The 24,238-nt window shown below is 34.6% G+C and overlaps 1 protein-coding gene and 1 long non-coding RNA gene across 4 annotated transcripts in view; one reads left to right on the top strand and one right to left on the bottom strand.

The window, feature by feature from the left end:
- GALNTL6 (polypeptide N-acetylgalactosaminyltransferase like 6) overlaps positions 1-24,238 on the bottom strand; it is an 881,484-nt gene that overhangs the window by 73,568 nt on the left and 783,678 nt on the right. For all 3 annotated transcript variants that reach the window (XM_016148213.2, XM_016148211.2, XM_016148214.2), the window contains one exon: positions 16,048-16,165. In XM_016148213.2, the coding sequence (XP_016003699.1) occupies positions 16,048-16,165 (118 nt within the window). The remainder of the gene's footprint in view (positions 1-16,047; positions 16,166-24,238) is intronic.
- LOC107512549 lies at positions 7,148-23,251 on the top strand. Its single transcript, XR_001597314.2, has 3 exons — positions 7,148-7,244; positions 9,988-10,092; positions 23,129-23,251. It is a non-coding gene; the product is annotated as an uncharacterized LOC107512549 (long non-coding RNA).

The raw sequence follows: 24,238 nt of genomic DNA on the forward strand, positions 1-24,238 counted from the left end.
GAATCCTGTGCCCTGCAGTTGTAGGACTGGGACACCATTTTCTTGCTGGCTGAAGACCAGGCTCCTGGAACCCATACTTAGTTCCCTGCCCCATGAACCCTCCATCTTAGTAATGGTTAACCTCCCTCACCGAGAATCCTTATTTACATTTCAAACTCTATGACTTCTGTTACCAATCGGAGAAATCTCTTTGCCTTTAAAGGGCTCCTGTGGTTAGGGTAAGCCCACCGGGATCACAGTTCCATCTTAAAGAGAACTGATTAGTAAGCTAATTATACTTGTCGAGTCTATTTTGCCCTGCGATGTGACATAATCATGGCAGTTAACCTAGGAATAGGATCATCGTAGAATTCTGCCTACCACAATCTCCAATGAATCAAATTTGATGTCTTCTATTGATAACCTGCTTCTAACACTTAAAATTATTCCCATCGGAAATTTTTCTTTGCAGCCAAGACAAATTCAAGAACTTATATCCAAATTTTTTAAATGCTAAATTCAGTGTTAAAAGAACTATAGAATCCTAGGATTTCTCTGTAGTGCCAGTATGATCACTTAAGAACATAAATCTGAGTATCGCCTTCACTTTAAACCCTTCGGAGGCTTTCCGTTGCTATCTGTGTCTCTCAGTCACTCTCCTGTCCCTAACCACCCGCCTTCACCCACCCCCTCCCCAACCCCCCGGGGCTAGTTTTACTTCCTTAGGAAACACCAAATTTCCTTCCTCAGGGCATGCTGCCATAAATTGTTCTCCCTAAAGGAAATTCTCACCTCTCTCTCTCCCTTTTCCTTTCTTTCCTATCTTTTTTCCTATTTACTTTCCAGATCTCAGCTTCACCATCACAATTGAACCCCTAGATTTGGTTAGGACCACTGTTTTATACTTCCTTTCCAGCCCATGCTTCTCTTTCATTTAATTGAGTCAACAAATATGTAGCGAGCACATACTATGCGCTAGGGATTATTCACTGTGCTGAAGCTAAAATGTGTGACTAATTCAAAGTTTTCAGCACATGGAGCTTTCTTTCAAGCAGAGACAATACTTATGACAACTGTAACTAAGTGATTTGTGTGTACAACAATTCGCTTAGTGTTTGTCTCTCCTCCCTAGGCTATAATTTCCATGACTATTTTATTTATTATTCTGTCTCTAGCTACTAGTGAACAGCTTAGCCCATAATAGATACTCAATAAATATTTGCTGAGTAGTTGAGTATGATCACCTCTTGTTTCAATCGTACTTATATTCCCACTATGCAAAGTTCCTATGGACTTCTCAATTTAGTGTTACTTCCAATAACCTCAGGAGCCATAACCATAAGCACACCAAATCAATCGTCACTAATCACAGGATTATTTTTCTTTATGTACCACGGATATCACCATAGATGTCTTTTTTTTTTTTTTTCCAGTGTTCCAATAACAACGGCCATTTTGGTAGAAGCATCTATATTTGACATACTCGCGAGATGTGTTAGGGTAACAGTGTCAGGACACTGTTCTCCAGGAAAGCACAACTATAGTGGCATTTACTGAATCCTACGTTTATTTTGAACAATGTGGTTTATAGTTTTAAAAGACATTTCTTGAACATCAATGGCATTCTCATACTTAAGTATTCAATTCTTGGAGAAATGTTTTAGATTTACTAATAAAATGACATTTTTTGATAATGTAAATATTTTAAAGCAATGCTATTTTACTCATGATTGAACACAGAACATTTTTTTCATTCTCTAGTTCAAATTGACTGAATAATTGAATGCTTGCCTTATTTTTTTAATCACTTTCGAGATCAGCCCAAAACTGGAATTTAGACATAGAGAATGTTAAATTGAATGGAATCATACAATTATACTGGTCACACAGAATATGACAGTTTAGTAAAAAATTAATCGTCAGGAAGATAATAAGAAACATCATTATCAGGGAGAAGATGAAGTGTAATATACCATATGAAAACGGCGATCTAAATTCTCAAAAGAAATTTATTAATTCATTTAGTTGGCATACCTGCCGTCTCTCTAATCTTATCCCTTACTTCTCTCTCCCTCCCTCCTTCTGCTCAAGCTGTTCTGGCTTCTTTTCTGTTTCTCCAATATGCCAGATACTCTCCAACCTTAGGACGTTTGTACTGGCTGTTCCTTCTGTATGGGGTTCGCTTCTAGACACATGGCTAATTCCCTCATCTCCTTCACGTCTTTGCTCCAAGTCCTTTTGCCACAAATACCCTTTCATCTTGCACTCTCAGACCTCATCACCTACTTTGAGAGACTACTTAAGACTAGATAATCAGCCACTGTACCATCTACCTAGAAATTAAGATATTAATAATTAACCTAAAAAGCTTTGGTCTGTGGGCATTAAAAAGGGCCATGTCTGTCATTAAACTACTTAGGCTAGATGTAATAAAAGTTACGTTTTACCCTAATTTGATCTAAAAAGGGTAACAATAGGAAGTTACACCCACACATCAGTGTTTTGCTTTATTCTTAGAAACCAGATTATTCTTTGAGACCAGGAGAAAAAAAGAAAAGTTTATTTTGACCTTTTCTGACTCCCTTTTTTATCTGTTGATGGGCACATACTAAAAGCAGAAATTGAGAAACGCATCTACAGTCTCTAAGAAGGAGATGGTAGTTTCTAGTCTCAGGGCAAAGCTCTTGCCATCTGCTTAGGATTTTTTCAAAGTAAGAAATGCTCTGTTATGTCAGTATATAAAAAAATCATGCCCAAACTATCTTGCATTTAATGAGCTTCAAGAAGTCTGAGTGGGAATAGCAGGGCTTCAGAGCAGACATTATCCGATGATCACTACTTTTAAGATTCAGTGTTCATATTTGCAGCAACACTAAGCAGTCTTAAAAACAGTGATTTTAAAACAGTGATTACAGTGGGGACTGGAACAGCAAAAACAGATATATCATTTAGTGGTCTCAGGGAGGAAAAAATCGATTTGAACTTTTAAGAGTGCTTCTTTAGGTAAAATATTATGGTTAAGAATATAACCCCTCATTTCTCTTAATCCATTATTTTACAGTTTAGAAGGTACAATTAGAGGCAAAATGTTTGCTTTTTACCTTTATTTCCATATGTCTCCAGATTTTGTGCCTAATTGCTTACATTTCTGGATTTGCCATCTGTTCAAAATAAATAAAAATTCTTTAAAAACTTTTAAAAGTCGCCTTTCTGTATTGGAACCACAACTTCCTTTCTTTAGGGAAATATGCAAACGTGATTCTCCTTTGTCCCTATGCTGGGTCGTCAATCACACTAATGGCAGGAGCGGCACCATGACTCAGGCAAGGCTGACCGAAGTCTTTCTTTGAGATTTCATTAAAGCTACCTGTGTGGTGCTGAAGCGGAAAATGAAAGCCCGAGAGCCTTCAGCGGCCATTCCTGAGCGGCGGGAGGAGAGTCTGCCGGTTGGAAGCTCACACAGAAAGAGGCAGAGGGGAGCGATTCATAGAAAGGATCCTAGTAGCATCTGAGGCCCCGTTTCCCAGCCTCCCAGAGGCTCACTCACTTCCTTGACTTTTCAGTTTACGTGAACATCCCGTCCAATTTTCCCTTTCCTTTAAGTTAGGCAGAATTGGGTTTCTGTCTTCCAGTAAGCTAAGGAATCTACATTTAAAAGACTCTCGTCTGAACAGTGAGGGTTTGAGTGTGGAGGAATGCCAAGGCTGCACTTTGAAACAAGCATGTCAGACAAAAGTACTCAGATAAATAGCATTACAATGGAAACTTTAAAGAAGCCAAAGGTTTTCTAAACTTCAGCTGATAGGCAATTAATTTTTAAAATACGTGATTTAAAGAAATTTCATCAAAATAAAATATGTGAGAACTTTTAAAGGTTCATAATGCCATTTGCATGTTATTTTATTTTATTTTATTTTATTTTATTTTATTTTATTATTTTTATCTAGAGGAGAAGATGGTATACTTTTATGATATGGAAAAACAGAAAGAACACTTTGGACCAGGGTTTGAATCAAGCAGGTTATTATCTTTTTCTGATTCTCATTTTCATCTTCTGTAAAGTTGTAGTAACGAATCTTGTTCATAAAGTGGTTGAAAAGACTAAGTAATACACAGAGCACCCTTACATGCCATGTAGTAGGCGCTCAAACCCGGTGGTCATATGATATAGTCTACCCAGGGGGGAATTTCCATTCTTCTGGTATGCTGGAGGCTCTGGGTTGGTTGCTGTGTATTCACATGTTGGCCTCTGTGACAGGGGTCAGGCTATATGACAACATGCAAGTTTGTGAGTGTGCGTGTCAGAAATGCAGGGATTGTATTCTCGACTGTCGACTCTCACAGTTTGGGGAGAAGGAGGGAGTTGGGGGGTCAACTTATGTCGGCCTGGTATGTTGTAGGTTGTTGACTTTGATGCGTACCAATCAAATACTTATACTGCTACAGTTGACACGTTCACACACCGAGGTTCTCTACAATGTTGTCTCGGGGATGTGGATGGAGGGCTTGAGAGCTATATGGAGAGTTTTTAGTAACTTTCTATGCTAATATCTTTTGCGCTGGAGGGCAGGCTGACTTGCTTTATATAGATTTACATAAGAAGCATTAGAGTGATTACAGTACATTTCATTTTTCTTGTTAGGGAAAAATGGCAATTAGAAAAAATATAAATATTTGAAAAAAATCTCCATGTTAGGAAAGGATCGCAATAGGAAATCAAATTGACCTTAACACAGATACTGAATGCTGTGTAAATTGTTATATCTTGCTTACTTTACAACTATCTATAAAAGCAACAATAAAATTAAACAGGGAATTAGGAAAATGTCATCAGACATAAAGGAAGTAACAACTGGGAGGAATTCAGACTTGCCTCTAGGCTTAAATCTAATGGACGTAAAATTTAACTTGAAACTGCTCTGTTACACCTGAGGTACCCTTTGTTGGGTAATTGAAATGAATCTCAGACTGGCTGGTGAGACATTTAGCAGCTGTTTCTGTTTATCTTTGAGTTTCTGAATGAGTTTAGTGTCATTTTAATATTTTCTTTGGAAGATCAATTCTGGGCATGTTGAATTAAAATAGTTATTTTTATGTCACCTAGACTAAATATTGTAGGAAAAAAAGCCCCAATGGAACAACTCCAGATATTTCTTTATGTGTCTGAAGGTATGTGGTGTGCCATTAAAAGGCTTCTGTCATATTTTAGATACAAGCAACTACATTTTGAGGTACTTTGCAGGCTCAAAAGTAAGGAGAGGTCTCTAATATGGCTGTCTCATAAAAGCAATGAGAAGGTATATAAAATATTTTAGAATCATCCTTGGCATAGAAAGGATTTCTAATGAGCACGTTTTATAAGGCTGAATTTATTTCTAACAAAATCATTTGTACAAAGCATCATCATGATAGTTTAGAAGGAGATGACTTAAGGGGAAAATAGTATACTTGTAGAATGAGATTGAGTTGTCCCATTCTAGGGCAGCGAATAAGCTATTTTAGGAGTACAAATTAAACACCGCAGGAGGTTTTTATATTTTCAGATGATGGAAAGAGTGGGAAATGCTTATTAATTCAAACGTATTATTCTAGTTATCTGTTTTGCCTATGAACTTGAAGCACTTTGTCTAGCTCTCCTCCACCCTGCATTTCATGTCGTCACTTTTATTGAGATTGCATTAAATTTATGAGTATGCTTAGGGAGGATTATCTTTATGAGTTTTCATGTGCTCGAGTCTTTTTGTGTGTCCCTCAGTAGCATTATAACTGTTCTTCATGAAAACGAGGACATTTCTCAAATTTATTCCTGGTTGTTTTTTTTCCTACTGTTGTAAATGGTGTCTTCCTCTGGGGTTGCTATCTGTATATATAAAGCCTATTGCTTTCTATATACTTATACACACACACACACACACACACACACACACACACACTCCACACTTACCCGGGCAACTTACTGAATTTCTTAATATTTATAGTAGTTTTTCAGATGGTTCCCCTGCATTGTTCAGGTAGATGATATTATTTGCAGTTAATGAAAAAATTTCCTCCTCTTTTCCAATTTTTATATCTTACATTAACTTTTGTCTAACTAAATTGCCTACTATTTCCAGAATAATATTAAATAATATTAAGTAATAATTTAATGGGAACATTTCTAGAGTTTTCTCATTAAGCTAGCTGATAGCTTTTGAGTTGAGAGCTAGCCACTGCACAAATATATATATTAATATTTTAATCATGCTAAATATTAAGTATTTTGTTCAAAGTAGATTGAAAAGTTTATCAAATGCCTTTTTGTTACCTATGGAGGTGACCATAACTTTTAAAATTTACTATTAAAGTGAATTAGGTTAATATGTTATGTAATATATCTCAATATTAAAACATATCCATGAAAGCTGCACATTTTGGGTGTATTAACCTTTGAATAGTTACTCTAGTGTGTAACCTTTTATTATTATTTTTAATATGAGTATAAGTAAAATATATTTGTATTTTTTAAAAATCTTTTTTCGTGGCTAGAATTTGCTAATAATATGCTAGATTTAAAACCAATTTAAAAGACTTTTTTCTTTTTTGATATTAGAGATAGTTTTTGAAATACTTTGCAATATGTGTTTTTTAAAGGTTTGCAAAAAACTAATTAGGTCTGGTACTATATTTTTTGGGGGGGGGGAATATCTTTTTGACAATTCTCTTTATTTCTTGTACGGTCACCTAGCAGTAGCAGTATGCCCAGATGGGCCCCAAATTTGCACACGATGGTGTACATGCCCTGGTATAATCTCTTCCCTTTGAGTGTGGAAGGGACTATAAATCTGTTGAATCTCATATCTGTGAAATTAGGTGACAAAGGTGAAGGGATTATGAAGATATAATTATGGTCCTAGCTTAGTTGGCTTTGAGTTAATCAGAAGGGATAATATCTTGGAAAGGTCTAACTTAACAGGTATGTTCTAAAAAGGAACTTGGCCCTTCCTGAATGGAGAGAGATGATTAGAAGTGTGAGAGTAATTCTGGCCTTGAAGAAGTAAGCTGCCATGCTTGAGAGGGCCACCAGGGGGCCCAAGAGAAGCTTGAGTTGCTGAGAGTGGTTGCCGGCAAGAGAAAGCAGGGTTCAGTCCCACAACCACAAAGAGATGGCTTCTGCCAACAACCTGAGGAACTTGGAAGCAGATCTCTCACTGGTTGAGCCTCCAAATAAGAACAGAGCTGGCTGAAAGTTTGACTTCAGCCTTGTGAAATCCTTAGCAAAGGCCCTGGTGAAACTGAAATTTTATGTTGTTTTAAGGCACTAAGTTTGTAATAATTGTGTAACGGTAAAAAACACTCAGAGTCAGTTTAGATATATATATTTTTAAATCTTACTAATTATTTATTTTTGGCTGTAAAGAACCACCAGTTTTTGCACTACTAGTTTTCGGTTTTCTAAATCATTAACTTCTCTTTTAACTTTATTAATCTTTTATCCTTATTTTCTTAGGTTTATTTTATTTTTCACTTGCAAACTGGATTTGAATGTTTAGTTTGCTTATTCTTTCTTTTTTTGTTGATGTAAGAACTTAAGAATTTAAATCTTTTAAAAAAGTCTATTTAAGTATAGTCGCTATACAATCTTGTTTTGTTTATTTTAGTCTCAAGTGTACAATATAATGATTTGACATTTTTACACCTCATCATGTGATCACCCCATAATTCTAGTAATCATCTATTACCACGTAAACACATCACAATATTATTGACTATATTCCCTTCTCTTTTTCACCCATCCTCACCCACATCTTCTTCTGAACACTGTATCTCCTGGTTTAGCTGTATCTCCCGGTTTTGATATATGTATTTTTAATTTTAATTTTTCCCTTGGGAACACTAACATGGGTTCCTTTACGTTCCACATCATTTCACTCTATTACTTTTTAACTTCGTTCATTATAATTTCATTTTGTGCCTTTTTTCAACCATTTTTTTATGTCCCTATATATTTTTAGAATATGCCTTCTCCTTAATGTTGCTTTCAATATGACCTTCATTTCCATGATAGTTATCTGTTTCTTTTTCATTATCTTCTATGCTATTTCTTGCTTCTATGTTTCTTTTTCATCTCTTTGTCTTGTCCTTTGATGTTTTGCCTAATCTCCTAAAACTCAGCATTGATGTTTTGCCTAATCTCCTAAAACTCAGCATTTAATACTGTTTTACAGAGCCTGTGACTTCATTAATATTATCTCCTTAGTCCTTTCTTCTTTTTTTTTTCAGAAGTATTTTTATAGGCTACATTCATGAAAAAATTATTATTATTCATCCTTGAATAGGGTGAATTCTTTTTACCAATTGCAGTACGTAGTCACTTTACGACAAAAAATTTGTGTGTGAGATAATTAGTTTACCCTTCATTTGTCTGCATCCAACAGAAATTGGCTGCTGCAGGGCTGCTCATAATAGCAAGTGTCTCTCCTCCATTTTGCCTCATGAACAGCCTGCTTCCTGTAGATATGGCTGGTCTGTTTAATACTTTTTTTGGAACCGAAGTCAGCCTCCCATTTGCTGCTTCTTTTGTGTGCCAAACTCAATCCAGGGAAGCTCTGGCTATCAGCAGCCGTGCCCATTGCTATTATTTCAAACAAGTGATTGCTGTTTTTTTTCTCTTAGCACATGCCAATAACTTTTGAAAATGGAGATCTGCTGACTTCAGGCTGCGATCATTCCGTCTTCCCCTGCCCCTATTGTAACATCATTGAATTTACTTTTACTGCAGATGATATTGTTGTTGGGGATAAGATATCTGATAATTTGTCAAGGATAAAGTTAAGTTTTTTTGTTCCTGTTTCTTGTTCTTTTTTTTTGAGTGATCTCTAAGAGTTCTTTCTTTTCCATTTTAAAACTATAAATATATTGTAATTTAACATTCAATTGTTAAACTATAAGTATATCTAAATATTTTTGATGACTACTATGTGCTATGTAGGAAACTTTAAATTTAATTTTGTAGACTTGTTAATGATTTTAAATTAACTTTATTGGAGTAACATTGGTTTTAAGTTTCAGGTGTACTATTTTATAATACATCATCTGTATATTCCATTATGTGCCCATTAATTTTGATTAATAAATAAATAAATAAAGTACAAATAAATAAAGTCCCTGTTTTTCTTGAGAAGCTCCAGAATGATGTTAAGCTCTAGAGGACATGGTTTACTAAGCTATGGCAATCTTAAATTAATGGCTGTTTTCTTGTTTAAGAATTGAACATTCTATATTCAATGATTAGTCCTTATCATATATATTCAATTCTTTTTAAGTAATAAATATATTTTGAAGATAGTAAAAATTAAATTTTACATTAAATCATAACAAGAGTTGTCAGCCCTCATATTTAATAAAAATCAGACAGGAAGAAACTACATTTCTTTTTAAAAGTGGTTTCAGAGAGTGACAGCGGCCACTATTCTACCAAGGGCATAAAGTCTTCTATTTTCCTAGCAAAGAGAAATTAGCCTAATGGTTTTGAGAGCACACCTGAATTCTAATTGCTGCTTTGATATTGACTAAGTAAAAGCCCGTCTTTGCAATTATAAAATAGAAGTTATATTTTTACTTCTCATTAGTGTCGAATGGGGTAAGAAATTAAATTCAATGACCTTTAAGTGTTAACTCATTACTTTTTCTTGTTAAGGAACCAAGTAATAGAATAGAGTGGCCAGAACTTTGGGACATATGTAGCTTCATGTAAAGATTTTGTTATTAAAGGATACAAATAAACATATGCTGTCTATTAAAATCTCAGACACATTTTAGTCCCTTTAAAATGTATAGGCTTATTTGCGTGTGGCCAGATTATAACTTGAAGTATTCATTTTGCCATGTTCAGTAGTTCGCACCTTCCGTTTTTTTCTCCAGGAGCATTTTCTTCCCTAGCTACACACCAAAGTAAAAGCAACAATTCAAAGAAACCCCAGAGGCTTATCTTAGGACTGATTTTTGTTTGTTTGTTTGTTTTTACTTTAGAGACTACACAAGATTGGGCCTGGGAAAAGGAAAAAGACGTGACATTGAAAAATCAGGAGAAAGAAGCAGTCCGTAGGACCAGGGTGTAGAGCGGGAGAAACAAGGGTAAGGGCACCGAGCTAACTCTCCTGGGGCTCATCTCTGTAAGACACTGGCTGTTCAAAACCTGGGTATCTGTGAGCCCCCTGGACAAAGGTCAGGGGACCAGGACACCTGGGTAAGGATGAGGACTGGGAGGGAGAGCCTCATCCCAGACCTGATCTGAACGAGTGGGAAGTTCGCCTCCTTCCAAAGGCATCAGGGCTCACACCTCTGAGATTTTTCTGTCTCTCATTAGGCTGAAAGTTTTTGACAACAAGGAAAGAATCTCTGTTCAATCAATTTAATTTATTAACCATCGCTCTCTATTTCTTCTGTAAACATGTTGAATGGCATTCATATGATAGAAAAGCTATGCTGAATAAGGGCTGTGTTAAATACACTTAGAGCCTTTTGCTCCCAATAGTTAAGTTACGTGCTTACTTCAAAGGCAGTGCTTTCCTTCCCAAATGTGATTATGCTGATTTTAAAAAATTGTAATTGTGTAATTAAATTAAATACCACTTAAACTGATGAAATAGTTATGGAAAGAGAAAGAATCATTGCTCATGTCAAAACTAATTCGAGGCATTTGAAAGGGTTGAATTGTTAAAAAAGTGCTGTCAAATTAGACGTGGGTGAAGTAACAATAAAAGATTGGGTAAAATCATAAAAAAAAAATCAGAAGGATTCTATTACTGCATTAAGATAACTTCAAAGTGTCATTAGGATCTCATTCTAATTTAAAAGATCCCAAACTGGAACTCACAGAGAATGCAGTGCGGGTGTGGTTTATGCACCCTTACTTTCACTCCAATAAGTGGGCCCATATTTCAAAAGAAAAGCTTTAGTTCTTGTGCATTAGAACACTGGTGAATAAAAGTACATTTACATGTTTTACTTTAGAGGAAATTCTTAATATAGTTTTTTTTTTTTTTGGCTTTAATTGGCATTTATGTTTAATGGGCAAAATACTCAATTGTACTTGATCCAGTGGGCTTCCTTTGCTTTTTTCTGCAGAGTCTAGCTTGCATGATACATGGACTCATGGTGAAAGTTACCGATTAATATTTGTAGAGAGGATAAATACATTTTTCAGGAAAGAACAGTCTGACTGGTTAGTTAAAGTCTCTGCAACAAATAGGCACAGATATGGAAGGGTAGCTGCCTATCTTCTGGGAAGGAAAGGAAGACACTAGTCACGCTGGTTTGCAGTGTACATTGAAACAAGCAGATAATTGATAGAAAGTGCATGGTTTATGATTCAGTTTGTTCATTTGATTTGTGTGGTAATTATGGGCAAATGGGAACATTTAGGAGGAGAAAGCAAGGTAACTGAAAGAATAAATGAAATGTGGAGATAGGTTGAAAGAGAAGAAAGAAGAGAGGAAAGGAGACCAGCGAAGAGGCTATCGTGTATTTCCCAAATTACTACTATGAATATGAAAATAAAATATATTCCAAACAATTCTGAGGATGAGTAATTGCAGCAAATTAATTCTCATGCTGCTACTAAAGAGTAAGCTCCTCTACAGTGAGAATCTTCTCGTATTTATCTTTGACTCTCAAGAGCTTGGCCCAGAGTTGGCACATTGTAGTCAATAAATAAATGTCTATTGAATGAATTAATGACTGATAAGGTCTGAAAGATTGTGAGGCATAAGTTAAAGTTTTCTTAACTGTCTGAATCTTAAGCTCAATACATGAGAACGATGACAGTACAAAACAAAGGTGATTGCGTAAGAGTATAATAATCCATTAAGAGTGGCTTCTGAAATAGGCTGTGTGTCACCCCAGATTTGGTAGGTTCACTCTAGGACATATGGTTCCCATAGTCATCTCACCTGGAATCATGGATATTTCTGTACAGCTAAGGCTAGTGATCAAGAGCTCTTCCTGGCCTATAGATGGCCCAAGAAATATTGGATCAATGTGGGGCTATGTTGATAAGTTCTCGAGGCTGAGAAAGGGCAGCCCAAACCACATTTAATGCTCTTCTACCTGAATCTAAACTTTATGTCTGTGTCAGAAAATTTTGTGGAATAGAGAGTCAGTTAGTCCCCAGGCTTTATTCTAAACCTTGTGGTGCCTAATTAGTGTTTATTGCTCACTCGATTTTCTCAGAAGAGTTTTCTGCAATTGAAGGACAGATCATATGAAAATGCAAACATTTGGACTTTCATCTTTTGGAAATAGATGTAAAAATGCACTCTGGAAAATCAGAGACTCAACGGTTTTAATATGATTTCAGGAACTTAAATGGTAGACAACATTTAAAGAGGCGGGATATGCCACACTGGGCAGTCTGTCGTGGTCTCCCCTTTGTTTCCAGCTATAACTCCAAATCGAGGACCTAGAACAATGACTGACATAAATTAGATGTTCAATAAAAGCGTGGTGAATGGCTGACTAAACACGGCTTTCTCTTCCCAAGCAGCTGCTGACCTAGCAACACTCGAAGGATGGCTGGATGATTCTAGGCCTAGTAGGAGTTCAGATTCCTACTAAAATGTACTAAAGACTGAGCACAGAGCAGACGGATCATTTCTCTGGAGAGATCTTTTCCTTTACTGACTCTTGAAAATTACACTATGTTGGCTTCTATGTTATAGCATTAAATCTACTCATCTCATCAGATGCTAGAGAAAAGAAGGAGGGTGGTGAACACACAATGCACTATATGGATGATGTGTTATCGAATGATACACTTGAAACCTATGTAATTTTATTAACCAAGGCCACCTGATAAATTTGATTTGAAAATTTAAAAAAAGATAAAGGAAGGAAAGATGTTTACAGAGAAAAAGAATCAAGGAACACTCTTAACCAGGTATTGTTTGACTAAAAACTACATCCTTCATCCAAAGCAGAGCTTTCTGGAAATATTTTCATTCAGAGATGAAATCTCAACATTAACTTTGCTGACATGATTCTTTGGTTGAAAAGTAAAAGGCTAGCAAAGATGCCTGATAATCATAGATAGAAATCTTTTGAATTAGAGATTTTAAGTTCTAGACTTAAAACAATTTCTATATTATGGTATGAAATAGACCAGTGAACTCTCAGTTATTCATACAAATTTCCCAAACCTTAAGTGCCAACCACTGTAGAATTAATTTTACACTGTAGAATGAATTGCAATTTATGGCATATGTCCCCAATATTTTATTTTTAATTTTATTTTTTCTTTTGTTTCAAATAGTTTTATATAATATCATTTAGCTAAGCTATTTGTGTACAACTCTTTTGATTCTTTTCACATGGAGACAATTCTTCTTGCTTCAGTGCAAATTCTATCAAAGCCTATTTAAGTCTGTCCCCCTCATGTTACAAATACTAATAAGGAGGACAGAAACCCCAAAGTCATCACACAATAGCTAGAAGAATGAAGGGATATGTCTGAAATGGGACCCTGTAAGACAGCTGTTGCTAAAGAATCTGTCATTCTAACCAAACAACCTAGGGCAATTTAGTCCTGAACTCACAGCGCTGTTGCCATGGTTTCTAGATGAAGCTGACAGGTCTGCATCCCAATTATATCCTTCAGAATGACAGATAAGTAAAAAATTGGAAACGGGGTAATAAAATCACAGGTCATCTAGAAGAGATGCGATAGATACCAGTGACAGAGAAGTGAGAGATGTAAGTTTATGTTGGTCTTAATCACTTTTGTGATTTAGAATGCAAATGTATATTCTGCAAACTCTCCAGATATTCAATAACAATTTTATCCATCATCCAGTTCATTATTCAAAAGAAGTATTCTCCTGCTTAATTGAAATTTTCATAATAATATTTTAAAGAATTTATGAATTAAGAGAAAAAAACTCTTGAATGGTGAAAGGTAAAGGGCATTCCTTGAATTCTGATGATAGTGCAAATATAGCAATGCTATTTTTATCTTTAATGCTGGGGTCAAATGTAACATTCTGTTCTTCAAGTCGAAGATAAACTTTGCACCCAGCTTTGGGCAATATCTAATCATCACCGCTATTTTGTCCAGGGTCTGCAGCAAGTTTGCTGCTTTGTTATTAGACTATAATGAAGATACTTGCCTCTGTTCAGTGAGGGGAACTATTATATAGAGATCAGTGAACTCTAGAATGAGTTGGTAGATATGACTTGGGTGTCAGATTAATTCATATTTCTGCATCTCTGCAATTAAGCAGAAATGGAGCATTTTAATCCTTAAGTGACAAACTGATGATCGCCAGGTGGGAATTGGTATTGGGGGCTGGGTGAAAAAAGTGAAGGGATTAAGAAGTACAAATTGGTAGTTATAAAATAGTCATGGGGATGTAAAGTACAGGATAAGGAATATAGTCAATAATATTGTAATAACTATGTATGGTGTCAGATGGGTACTGGAGGGGATCACTTTGTACATTATATAGATGTCTAACCACTATCCTGTACACCTGAAACTAATATAAAATAATATCGAATGTCAACTGTAATTGAAAACAACTTAAAAAATTTTAATTGAAAATCTTTAAAACTTTCTCTTAATTTCTTCATTTATAAAATGAAATAACACCCACCTCTTAGAGTTGTGACTTTAAATTATATAATGCATATAAAGCTCAGCATCTGGCTCATACTGCTAGGTAAATGTAGTAGATGCTATTTATATTATTATTACTTATATTATTATTACCTTCTGCCATATATAATATGACAAGTGTGTAGCCATAACGGAGGAAACCAAAGACATGGGTAAATTCAAGGATTTTAAACCATGTATTTATAAAAAGGCTAAGAAAAAAAAGTACCTTAGATGTGATATTATATGTGTCTGAATAATGGTTAAAAAATAAGCATTAATCTAGTAAATGGTATTTCAAGGGTTACTGCTTGCATAAGTGAGATGTAAAATTCTACGTGTCCTGAAGCCTTCATTCATGCCCCCTGAGTATCTCTTTGGGAATATTTATTTTATGACATTTTGAGGACAACATATCAGTTCTGTTAACACATTGACTATAGCTGTTACAGTTCTATAAAAATCAGTTTTTATCATTTTCCTTTTATACATCAATTAAAAAAATTTGGCTGGATTCTTAAGTTTGACTTTTATTATTCAGGATATATATTTTTTTCTCTCAGTAACAATTGGTTTGATTTCATAATGGAAGCAATTAGGAAAAGCTGATTTATTTAATAAGAGATTTCTATATGATAAATTTTGCAAGAATCAATCTATCTTCTAATAGTGACAATGATAAGGTAAAAAAAGAAAATGACTATTTTTCTTTTATGAGATTTTTTTTTTAAAAAAACATCTTGGAGGTTTGGAGTACAACCTTTAGTACAGTTTATTTTGCTTTGTTTATATAGTCTTCACATGTTGCAGTAGTTTTTAATTTATAAATCCTAAAATTTGATATTCTATCATATGTACACATACAATAAAGTATATAATTTTACTGAGTATTTACAGTCAAAGCAAGTAGAGAGATGGGGAATTTCATATGAAAAAATATTTAAAATTTTGATTATTTTGGAATTGTATAATTTGTCATTTACATTTTAAAATTTCTATTATTGAAATTTTGAAATAACTGGTTATGATCGAAATGTGAACTACTGTTTCTAGAATAAAATACAAAGGAAAAAAGCCCTAATAAACTCAATTTTTTTCATCTTTATATGAAAAAAATTCATCTCCTGTTTATATATTTTAATTACTTCAGAAGGAATGCACTTCTCAGGGGGGCAGTAGGTCTTCTCTGCACACCAAGTTTCCTGCCTGCAGACAGGATTTGAATTGTGACTTGTATGCATTTCTTTTACGGCATGGCTACATCTCCCTGCACCATCAGAAGGAAGTTGCTTCTCTCATCCAAAAGCTGACGTGGGAAGGTGACATGTCTATTTTTGTTAAGCCTTCTCACAACATAGATCACAAAACAAAAGGATGGCATTCTATAAGAATCATCAACATTATGTAGACATAGTGTGAAGAGGGTCTCGGTGGCTTACCTTAAAAGAGATTTCGTACTGCTCTCCTCCCCAGATCTCTAAACCTGGATCATAGCCACCTAACTCCCAAAACCATTTTCGATTCACAGCAAAGAGACCTCCAGCCATAACAGGAGACCTGTGAAATGAACAAAATAATATTTAAAGGACAGTGAACATCAGGGACAATGGCATTTTGCTTGGAAAAAAAAAAAAGAAAGAAAGAAGCAAATTCAAGGTATTTTCAGTGGCCACTTGCATGGAACTCTTTAGCTGCAGTTTTCTCTAAGTGGATATAAGGTTCTCATCCGGCCTTGGCATTCTCATAAGCTTTAAACTTTGCAGTTTAGGTTCTAATGTCACTGCACCAGTGCCCCATAGAGCCACATTGGCTCCATATGTTGATCATTAGAGAGAAATACATGGCCATTAGTAACTGATATGTTGAGAAATAGCTCTCTATTTTATGGCTTTTCCTCAAAGTGAAAAGGATCTTATCACATCAGATAAAAATACAGAAAACACTGCTGTAGACAATATCTTTGATTGAATCTCTCAGGACATATTTACTGAGCATCTACCATTTCCAGGTCATGTCTATTTTACAGACCATGGACAGACTACAATAAGCAACAGAATTGGTTATGTAATTACCATGGCAAAGTTGGAATTTAAACTAGGTCTTTTCACTTTAATTATATTATTCTTTGGCTAAGAGTTTTACCCCACTCCCCTGATTAATCTTCACAGCAACTCTACCTACAAATGTCATCCTTATGTAATATTTGAAGAAACAGGCAGAGAGAGGTCAGGAACAGTCCCCGGCTGCTGTGTGACGGTGCCGAAGCTCAGGTGCTCTGATTTCAAAGCCCTGAGCTCTATGCCACACTGTTTCTCTTTCAGTGTTTGGGGGTGAAAAGAAGCAATTACATAAATGTGGGTATAAAATCATTAGAGAATACCCTTATGCAGACAAAGCAGATCTGTAAACACACTCATTGTCAGCATAGTTTTTGTGACAGTTTTGAAAAACTTTTTGAAACAAAAAATATTTAGAAATAAAGGTACAAAGCATTAAATGTTGAAGATACACATTTAAAAGTATGTATAAATGTATTAGACACACTAATTCACAGATAAACCAAAGACGTGCTCTTGGTAAATTTTTACGAGGCATTTGAGCAACATAAACCTGAATTTAAGTGTATTACATGTTACAAAGACTTTACAGGTTAAGATGGTACTTGGCCTAATTACTTTAAGAATGTTTTTTAATGTGTAGACTCTGTGTAAATGGAAAGATTACAAGGCAGGAAGAGGGACTTATTTCTCCCTCTGAGAAAGTGAGCAAGAATCAGAAAAAAAACCCCCAAAACATAAAGAATCTCATGTAATTTTCAATTTTGTTTGAAATAAAAGTCCTAGACCTAGATGCACCTTACTTTATTCCTCTCTCCAGCAGCCTAATCTTTTCTCATTTTCCACACACTGAATTTCAGAGTGGAATTACAGCTGTAGCTGGAACAAATTAGTACTGTAACATGTATTGGGTGCAGCTCCCAATGAACAAATTACCATAGTGTAACCTTTGCTTCTGTAGGGTTTGGACATAAATTCTCAGTCCTGCTCAATCTGAATCACAAATAGAAAGATCTTAAGTCATACAAATATATTCTTATTCAATTGTGTAAAACATAAGACAAAAGGACCTCAAAATTTGCACTGTGCAGAATGAATCTTAAAACTAGAATTACCATAGATATAGAATTAATACAGATATTGGGCAAGAGAAAGTCCTATATTGATTTTTTGATTGTCTAAGTAAGTTGTTGGAAACATACTTGTTTTCTAAATGCATTTCTAAAATAACAAATTATGTAGTCCATTTTAGGTTAATTTTAGGCAAAATAAAATTAATACAAATTGATCTTCTTTATCTTCATTGGTATTTTTACTAAGGCCCAAATAAATTAGTGTTTCTTCGATTAGTGTGAATGACTGGTAATAAACAAACCTTTGATTTATTTACGTATTTATTCATATTTGTTCATTAATCTTTTAAACAGCTTGATTGAGATATAGTTGACATAAATGAATTGCATATGTTTTAAAATGTATAATTTGATAAGTTTTGACATAGGTGTGTATACCCCTGTGCACCTTTATTCAAGAAAATGAACATATTCATCATTCCCCAAAAGTTTCTTCATTGTCATCCCTCCCTCCTGACCCTCTCTTCATTCCCTTCCTCTAGGCAAACATCGGTCGGCTTCCTGTCACTATAGATTAGTTTGTATTTTCTAGAATTTCATATAAAAGGAATCATATAGGATGTACTCTTTTCTGTTCTGCCTTCTTCTGTTTGGCATCATTGAGATGCATCGATGTAGCATGTATTAATAGTTCATTCTTTTTTAATGCTGAATGGACTCTATTTGCAGTTTGATTATCCATTTTACCTATTGATGAACATTTGGGTTGTTTCCAGTTTTGGATTATTACACATAAAGCTGCTATTAATTTTGTGTACTACTCTTTGTGTGAACGTATGCTTTCATTTCTCCTGAGGAAATGCCCACTAGTGGAATGACTAGAACAGAAATGTTTAACCTTTTAAGAAACTGCCACGCTGTTTTCCAAAGTGTCCGTATCATTTTATATTCCCACAGCAGTGTTCGAGTTTCAGTTGTTTCACGTCCTCATCAATAGTTGATATAGACAGTTGTTAGAAGTTTAGTATTATAATGGGAGTATAATGGTATCTTCTATGGGTTTATTTTGCATTTCTATAATGATTAATGCTGTTGAGCAGATTTTTGTCATTTCTCTTTTTTTCCCCCTAGTCAGTCTGGCTAGAGATTTATCGATTTTATTGATTTGTTTAAAGAAGTAGCTTTTGGTTTTTCTGTTTTGTATTTCATTGATTTCTCTTTGGTCTGTATTGTTGTAATTCATCTACTTTGTATCTAATTTGCTCTTTTTTTTCTAGTTGCTTAAGGTGGAAGCTGAGATTACTGAGTTGAGACTTTTCCTTTTTTCTAATATAGATATTTAGAACTATAAATCTCCCCTAAGTACTGCTTTAGCAGAATCCCCCACAAAAACCTAATGTGTAGTATTCCTATTTTCATTATGTTCAAAAATAATTCCTGACTTCTCTCACTTTTTGATCTATTGGTTATAAAGAAGTATATAATTTAGTTCCCAAATATTTGGGGATATTTTTTGAGCTATCGATTTTCATTTAATTCCACTGTGGTCAGAGAATATACTTTGTATGACTTGAATCCTTTTATAATTGACTTTTTAATGGCTCAGAATATGGTCTATTTTGGTAAATGTTTCATGTGTATTTGAAAAGAATATATTTTTGTTGCTGCTGAGTGAGTGGTCTATAAAGGTTTATTAGGGAAAGTTGGTTGATAGTGTTCAAGTCTTCTATATTCTAATTGATTTTCTGTCTCCTCATTCTATCAGTTATTGAGAGAGAAATATTGAAGTCTACGACTATAATTTTGGATTTATTTCTTCTTGCTGTTCTATCAGATTTTTGCTTCATGTATTTTGTAGCTCTGTTAGTAGATTCATAAATGTTTAGGATTTTTATTTGCTCTTGATTAATTGACCTCATTATCATTATAAAAGACTTTCCTCACCCTGGTAACATCCTTTGCTCTGACACCTATTTTGTCTGATATTAATATAGCCACTTTCACTTTCTTTAGATTTGTATTATCTAAAAGCTAGTATTTATAACGTTTTTTATCCTTATACTTTAGTTTTAAAACTCTTTGTGTCTTTCTATTTGAAGTGGTTTTCTTCTAGGCAGTATATCTTTTTTCCTTGCTTTTTTACAATCTCTGCCTTTGGGTTATTTAGATCACTTACTTTTCATATAGTTATTCCAATGCCTAGGTTTAAATCTATCATCTTCTTTGGTTTCTATTTGGCCCATTTGCTGTTTCTTTTTCCCTCTTTTTCTGTCTTCTTTTGGTCAATTGAATATTTTTCATGGTTCCATTTAGCATCTTTTTTTTGACCTAACAAAACTCCTCGTTTTGTTATTTTTGTGGTTGCTGTAGGGTTTAAGACATACATCTCTCTTTTTACCACAGTTTACCTTCCAGTGATGTTATACAACTGAACATATATCATAAGAACCTTTTGATAGTATGCATTCATTTCTCTCCCCTCAGCTTTTGTACTTTGTTTTTATACATTTTACTTTTGTATATAAATCCCACATTAAATTATTTTGTTTAAGCAATCATCTTTTGAAAACATTTAAACAATAAAATTTATATATATGTAATTACAGTATGAACACCATTTCTCTTTCTTAATTCTTTTGTTTAGATCCAGATTTCCATTTGGAATTATTATTTTCCTTCTGCCCAAAACCCTTCCTTTAACATTTCTTGTAGTGGGAGTGTGCTGGCGATGAGGTTTTTAATCTTTGGCATATCTGAAGGCAGCATTTTTCATCTATACTCTTTAAAGATACCTTTGTTGCTATTACTAAGTTAACAGCTTTTTTCTTTCAATCCTCTGAAGATGTTGCCCACTCACTTCTCACTTGTATTGTTTCCCATGAGAAATGTGTTGTTAGTTTTATCTTTGTTTTTCTGTACGTAATAAGTCTTTTGTCCTTTGGCTGTTTCTATTATCTTCTTTAAATTATTGAATTTTATTATGACATGACTTGGTATAGTTTCTTCGGCTTGGAATTATTTGAGTTTCTCGGATCTGTAGGTACAGTTTTCATGACATTTGGACAATTTTTGACCATTTTTTCTTTTAATATTCTTTCTGTTCCTACCATTCTTTCATATCTTCCAGAGACTCCAATTATATTTTGTTTATTTTTAAAAATTCACTTTTTGTGTTTCATTTTGGATAGTTTTTATTGCTGTATCTTCATGTTCGCTAATCTTTTTCTTTTTTTTTAATGTCTAACCTAATAATCCCGTCCAATACATTTTTCATCTCACACATTAATAAAACCTCTAGGGATTTTATTTTGGTCTTTTTACATTTTTCATGTCTCTACTTAATTTTTTGAACATATAGAATACTGTTATAATTAAAGTTTTAATATTCTTGCCTGTTAATTCTTAGTTTCAATTGATTTAATTATCTACTCACTATAAGCCATATATTGCTGCTTCTTTGCATGCCTGGAAATTTTTTCACTGGATTCTAGAATGTTCATATTTTTCGGTCCTGGATATTTTGGTGGACTTTTAACCATTTTCGAGCTTTGTTCTGGGATGCAGTTACATTACCCGGAAATAGTTTAACCCTTTTGGGTTTTGCTCTTAAGATTTATTAAGCAGGACTGGAGCAGTGCACAATCTAGGGCAAATTATTCACTACCCTTAAGGTAAGATCCTTCTGTGTCTTCTATTCAATATCTTGCAAACCATCAGGTTTTTTCAGTCTAGCTGGTAGGACCAGACACTACCCCCCACCTTGTGTGCATTCTGTACACTGTTACTTCTAATTGTCTTGAGTGCTTCTTTTTTTTAATCCTGGGTAGTTTCTTCGCACATGTGCTCTTATCAGTGCTCTGCTGAACATTCTAGGGGTACCCTGCGTGGCTCTCCAGAGTTCTCTCTGCATAGCTCTCTTCTTGCGGTATCCTGCCATTGAAATTCTAGCTGCCCTGTTCTCCTCAGACTCTCAGTTCCATATCAGTTCAGGCTGGGCCCCACCACGGTTTCCCTTCCATATATCACAACCTAGATACTCTCTAGAGTCAGTAAGCTGCTGCGATTATAGGCCTCACCTTATTTCACATCACTCAGGGATCAATGCCCCTCATTGCCAGATGCTGAGTGTCTTAAAAACCACTGTTTTATATATTTCATTCTATTTTTCAGGTGACAAGGTAAATCTGGCCCATATTACACCATTTTATTCAGATATGGAAGTCTAACAGATTTATCCATTAATTTTTATTTTAAAACATTTAAAAGTATTTATTTATTTTAATAGATTATACAGTCATGTTTATAAAAAATTCTTGCTTCTCTCTCTATCCTTCACCACCCTATTTCTGTTATCACAAGGAACCATCGTTATTTCTTGAACATCCTTCCAGAGATATTTTATGCTCATATTAGCAAATGCAAATATATCTTCTTTTTCTTCCTTTTCCATACAAATGATTGCATGTTATATACAGTGCTCTTTACCTAATTAAAAAATTTACCTAATTTAAAAAAACTATATAATATATTTTAATGATCATACCATATTGAAAAGAGCTCCATGTTCTATTTTTTAAGATCTGCTCATTATTTCATTATGCATATATAGCTCTCTCTCTCGCTCTCTCTCTCTCTCTCTCTCTCTGTGTATGATGTCTATACAATAAATAGTTTTGTATAGACATCATTTTTACATGTGTGTGAGTATATCTTTAGGATAAATTCTTAGAATTTGTTATCCTAGTTTGTTATAAATAGTAAAAGTATAAAAATTGATTTACTTTTCCACTTCTGGAAGTTAAAAGTTCATTGTAAATTGTGTCTTAACCTAAGTTTTTGTTCATATTTCATACCAGTCCAAGCCCAATGATTTGGGGCCTGATAAAATAATACAAGAGCTAGAAAAAGCAGCAATCCTACTGAGCAGTTATGGATTATCATAAAATATTAGTATCCTTCAGTCTACAGAAACAATTGCCAAGGACATGTCATTCCATGACAATATTTAGAGATGAATTGTTGAAAAGTTTCACAAGGTAAGTGATTTTAAAAATCGGAAAGAAAGGAGACTAAAGGATGGATTTGAAGCTAAGGAAGATGGCATACCAAGGTCCTGAGCTGAGAAGGAGAATAGTAACAAGAAATTGAAGGGGAGGATGCATGTCCACACAGAGTGGGTGCTAAAAATTCCTACTAGTACATGAAATAGGCAATGTCAGCATAACAAAAAATTATTGATAAGTTAATCACTATTCGTGCTTTCTCTTTGATGGCCACCACCCTTCTCATTTCAAGCCAAAGCAAGCCAGGACATAAACTTCAGTGATTTTTTGTGGTTTGGCAAAGGAAGCTGCTAAAAGGCTGATGAAAGCTGTTCCTTCTATTTTTAGGCGTGCCTAAGCAGCCTGAAGGGATCATGCGAGATGTCCCAGGGAGGAAAGAGAAAGACTCCCCAACCAGACACTGTTGAGTCGAGGAGTGATGGAGGCCACCACCCTGGACTGTGGAGGTGCCCTGATGGCAAGACCTCCTGTGTGGAACACATGGGAGACCACACTCCATGCACTGGGGCTCTTGGAGTTGACAAACTTTATTTTTATGAGACAGGCAGAATTGCTGGATTTGAAACAACCAAGTAGCTTGGACAGTAAGAGTCTTGGTGGCAACCACTATGAACTGGCAACTATGATAGAATGACAACTCTGATAATTTGGTCTGAGGTAAGATTCGAGAACCATTGCCTTTCCTGGGGAATTGCCATGAGAGGAGAGACTATTTTAGTGAAGGGAACTCACTGTTGGATTTAAGCAGCACCGAAGAAAATTTAACGTTGTGAAATATCATGTATGACTAAGCTTATGGACTGAAATTCCTAACCCACCATACAAACATGAGTTAGCTGTTGGGTACTGTTGCACTAAAGTCAAGAGAAGAAGGTGGCTGTATTTCTCATATATCAAAGGAAAAGGATGCAAATGGTCACATTATTTTCTCTTCAGAGGAAATTAAGAGGAGCAATTTATTATTTTCAGCATGTTCTTCTGCTTTCTGTTTTCCATTTTAAATATAATACTAATTCCTTGAAACTCTCTCCACTGTAGTTCCACATTTGTTTATTTCCTGTAGTTCCACATTTGTTTATTTTCATATTCCTTTTTTTTTACCCCAAAATATTCTTGCTGAATTTATTGCTCTGAGAATGTTAATACACTGTAGACATATTTAACTTTGGCTTGGTGTCCATAAAACTTTCAGCATATTAATGTACTGTATGAGTATTGCTCATAATATTACAAATCAGGTTTTGAGTTTTTATTAAAAAATACCTGTCATTCTGAGGATGCCTTTTAAAATTAATGCAACTATGAAGCAACAAGTTCCTATGGAAGATTCTTTATTATTCGGGCCATAGAAATATAATTTTTCTAATATTTAATGGAAATCAATTTTCTATTTTATATTAAGTCTATTAAATAGGGTAATAAATATGCTTTCCTTTT

The sequence above is a fragment of the Rousettus aegyptiacus genome, unplaced genomic scaffold (genome assembly GCF_014176215.1).
Source record: "Rousettus aegyptiacus isolate mRouAeg1 unplaced genomic scaffold, mRouAeg1.p scaffold_m13_p_16, whole genome shotgun sequence".
In the NCBI taxonomy this organism is placed as follows: domain Eukaryota; kingdom Metazoa; phylum Chordata; class Mammalia; order Chiroptera; family Pteropodidae; genus Rousettus; species Rousettus aegyptiacus.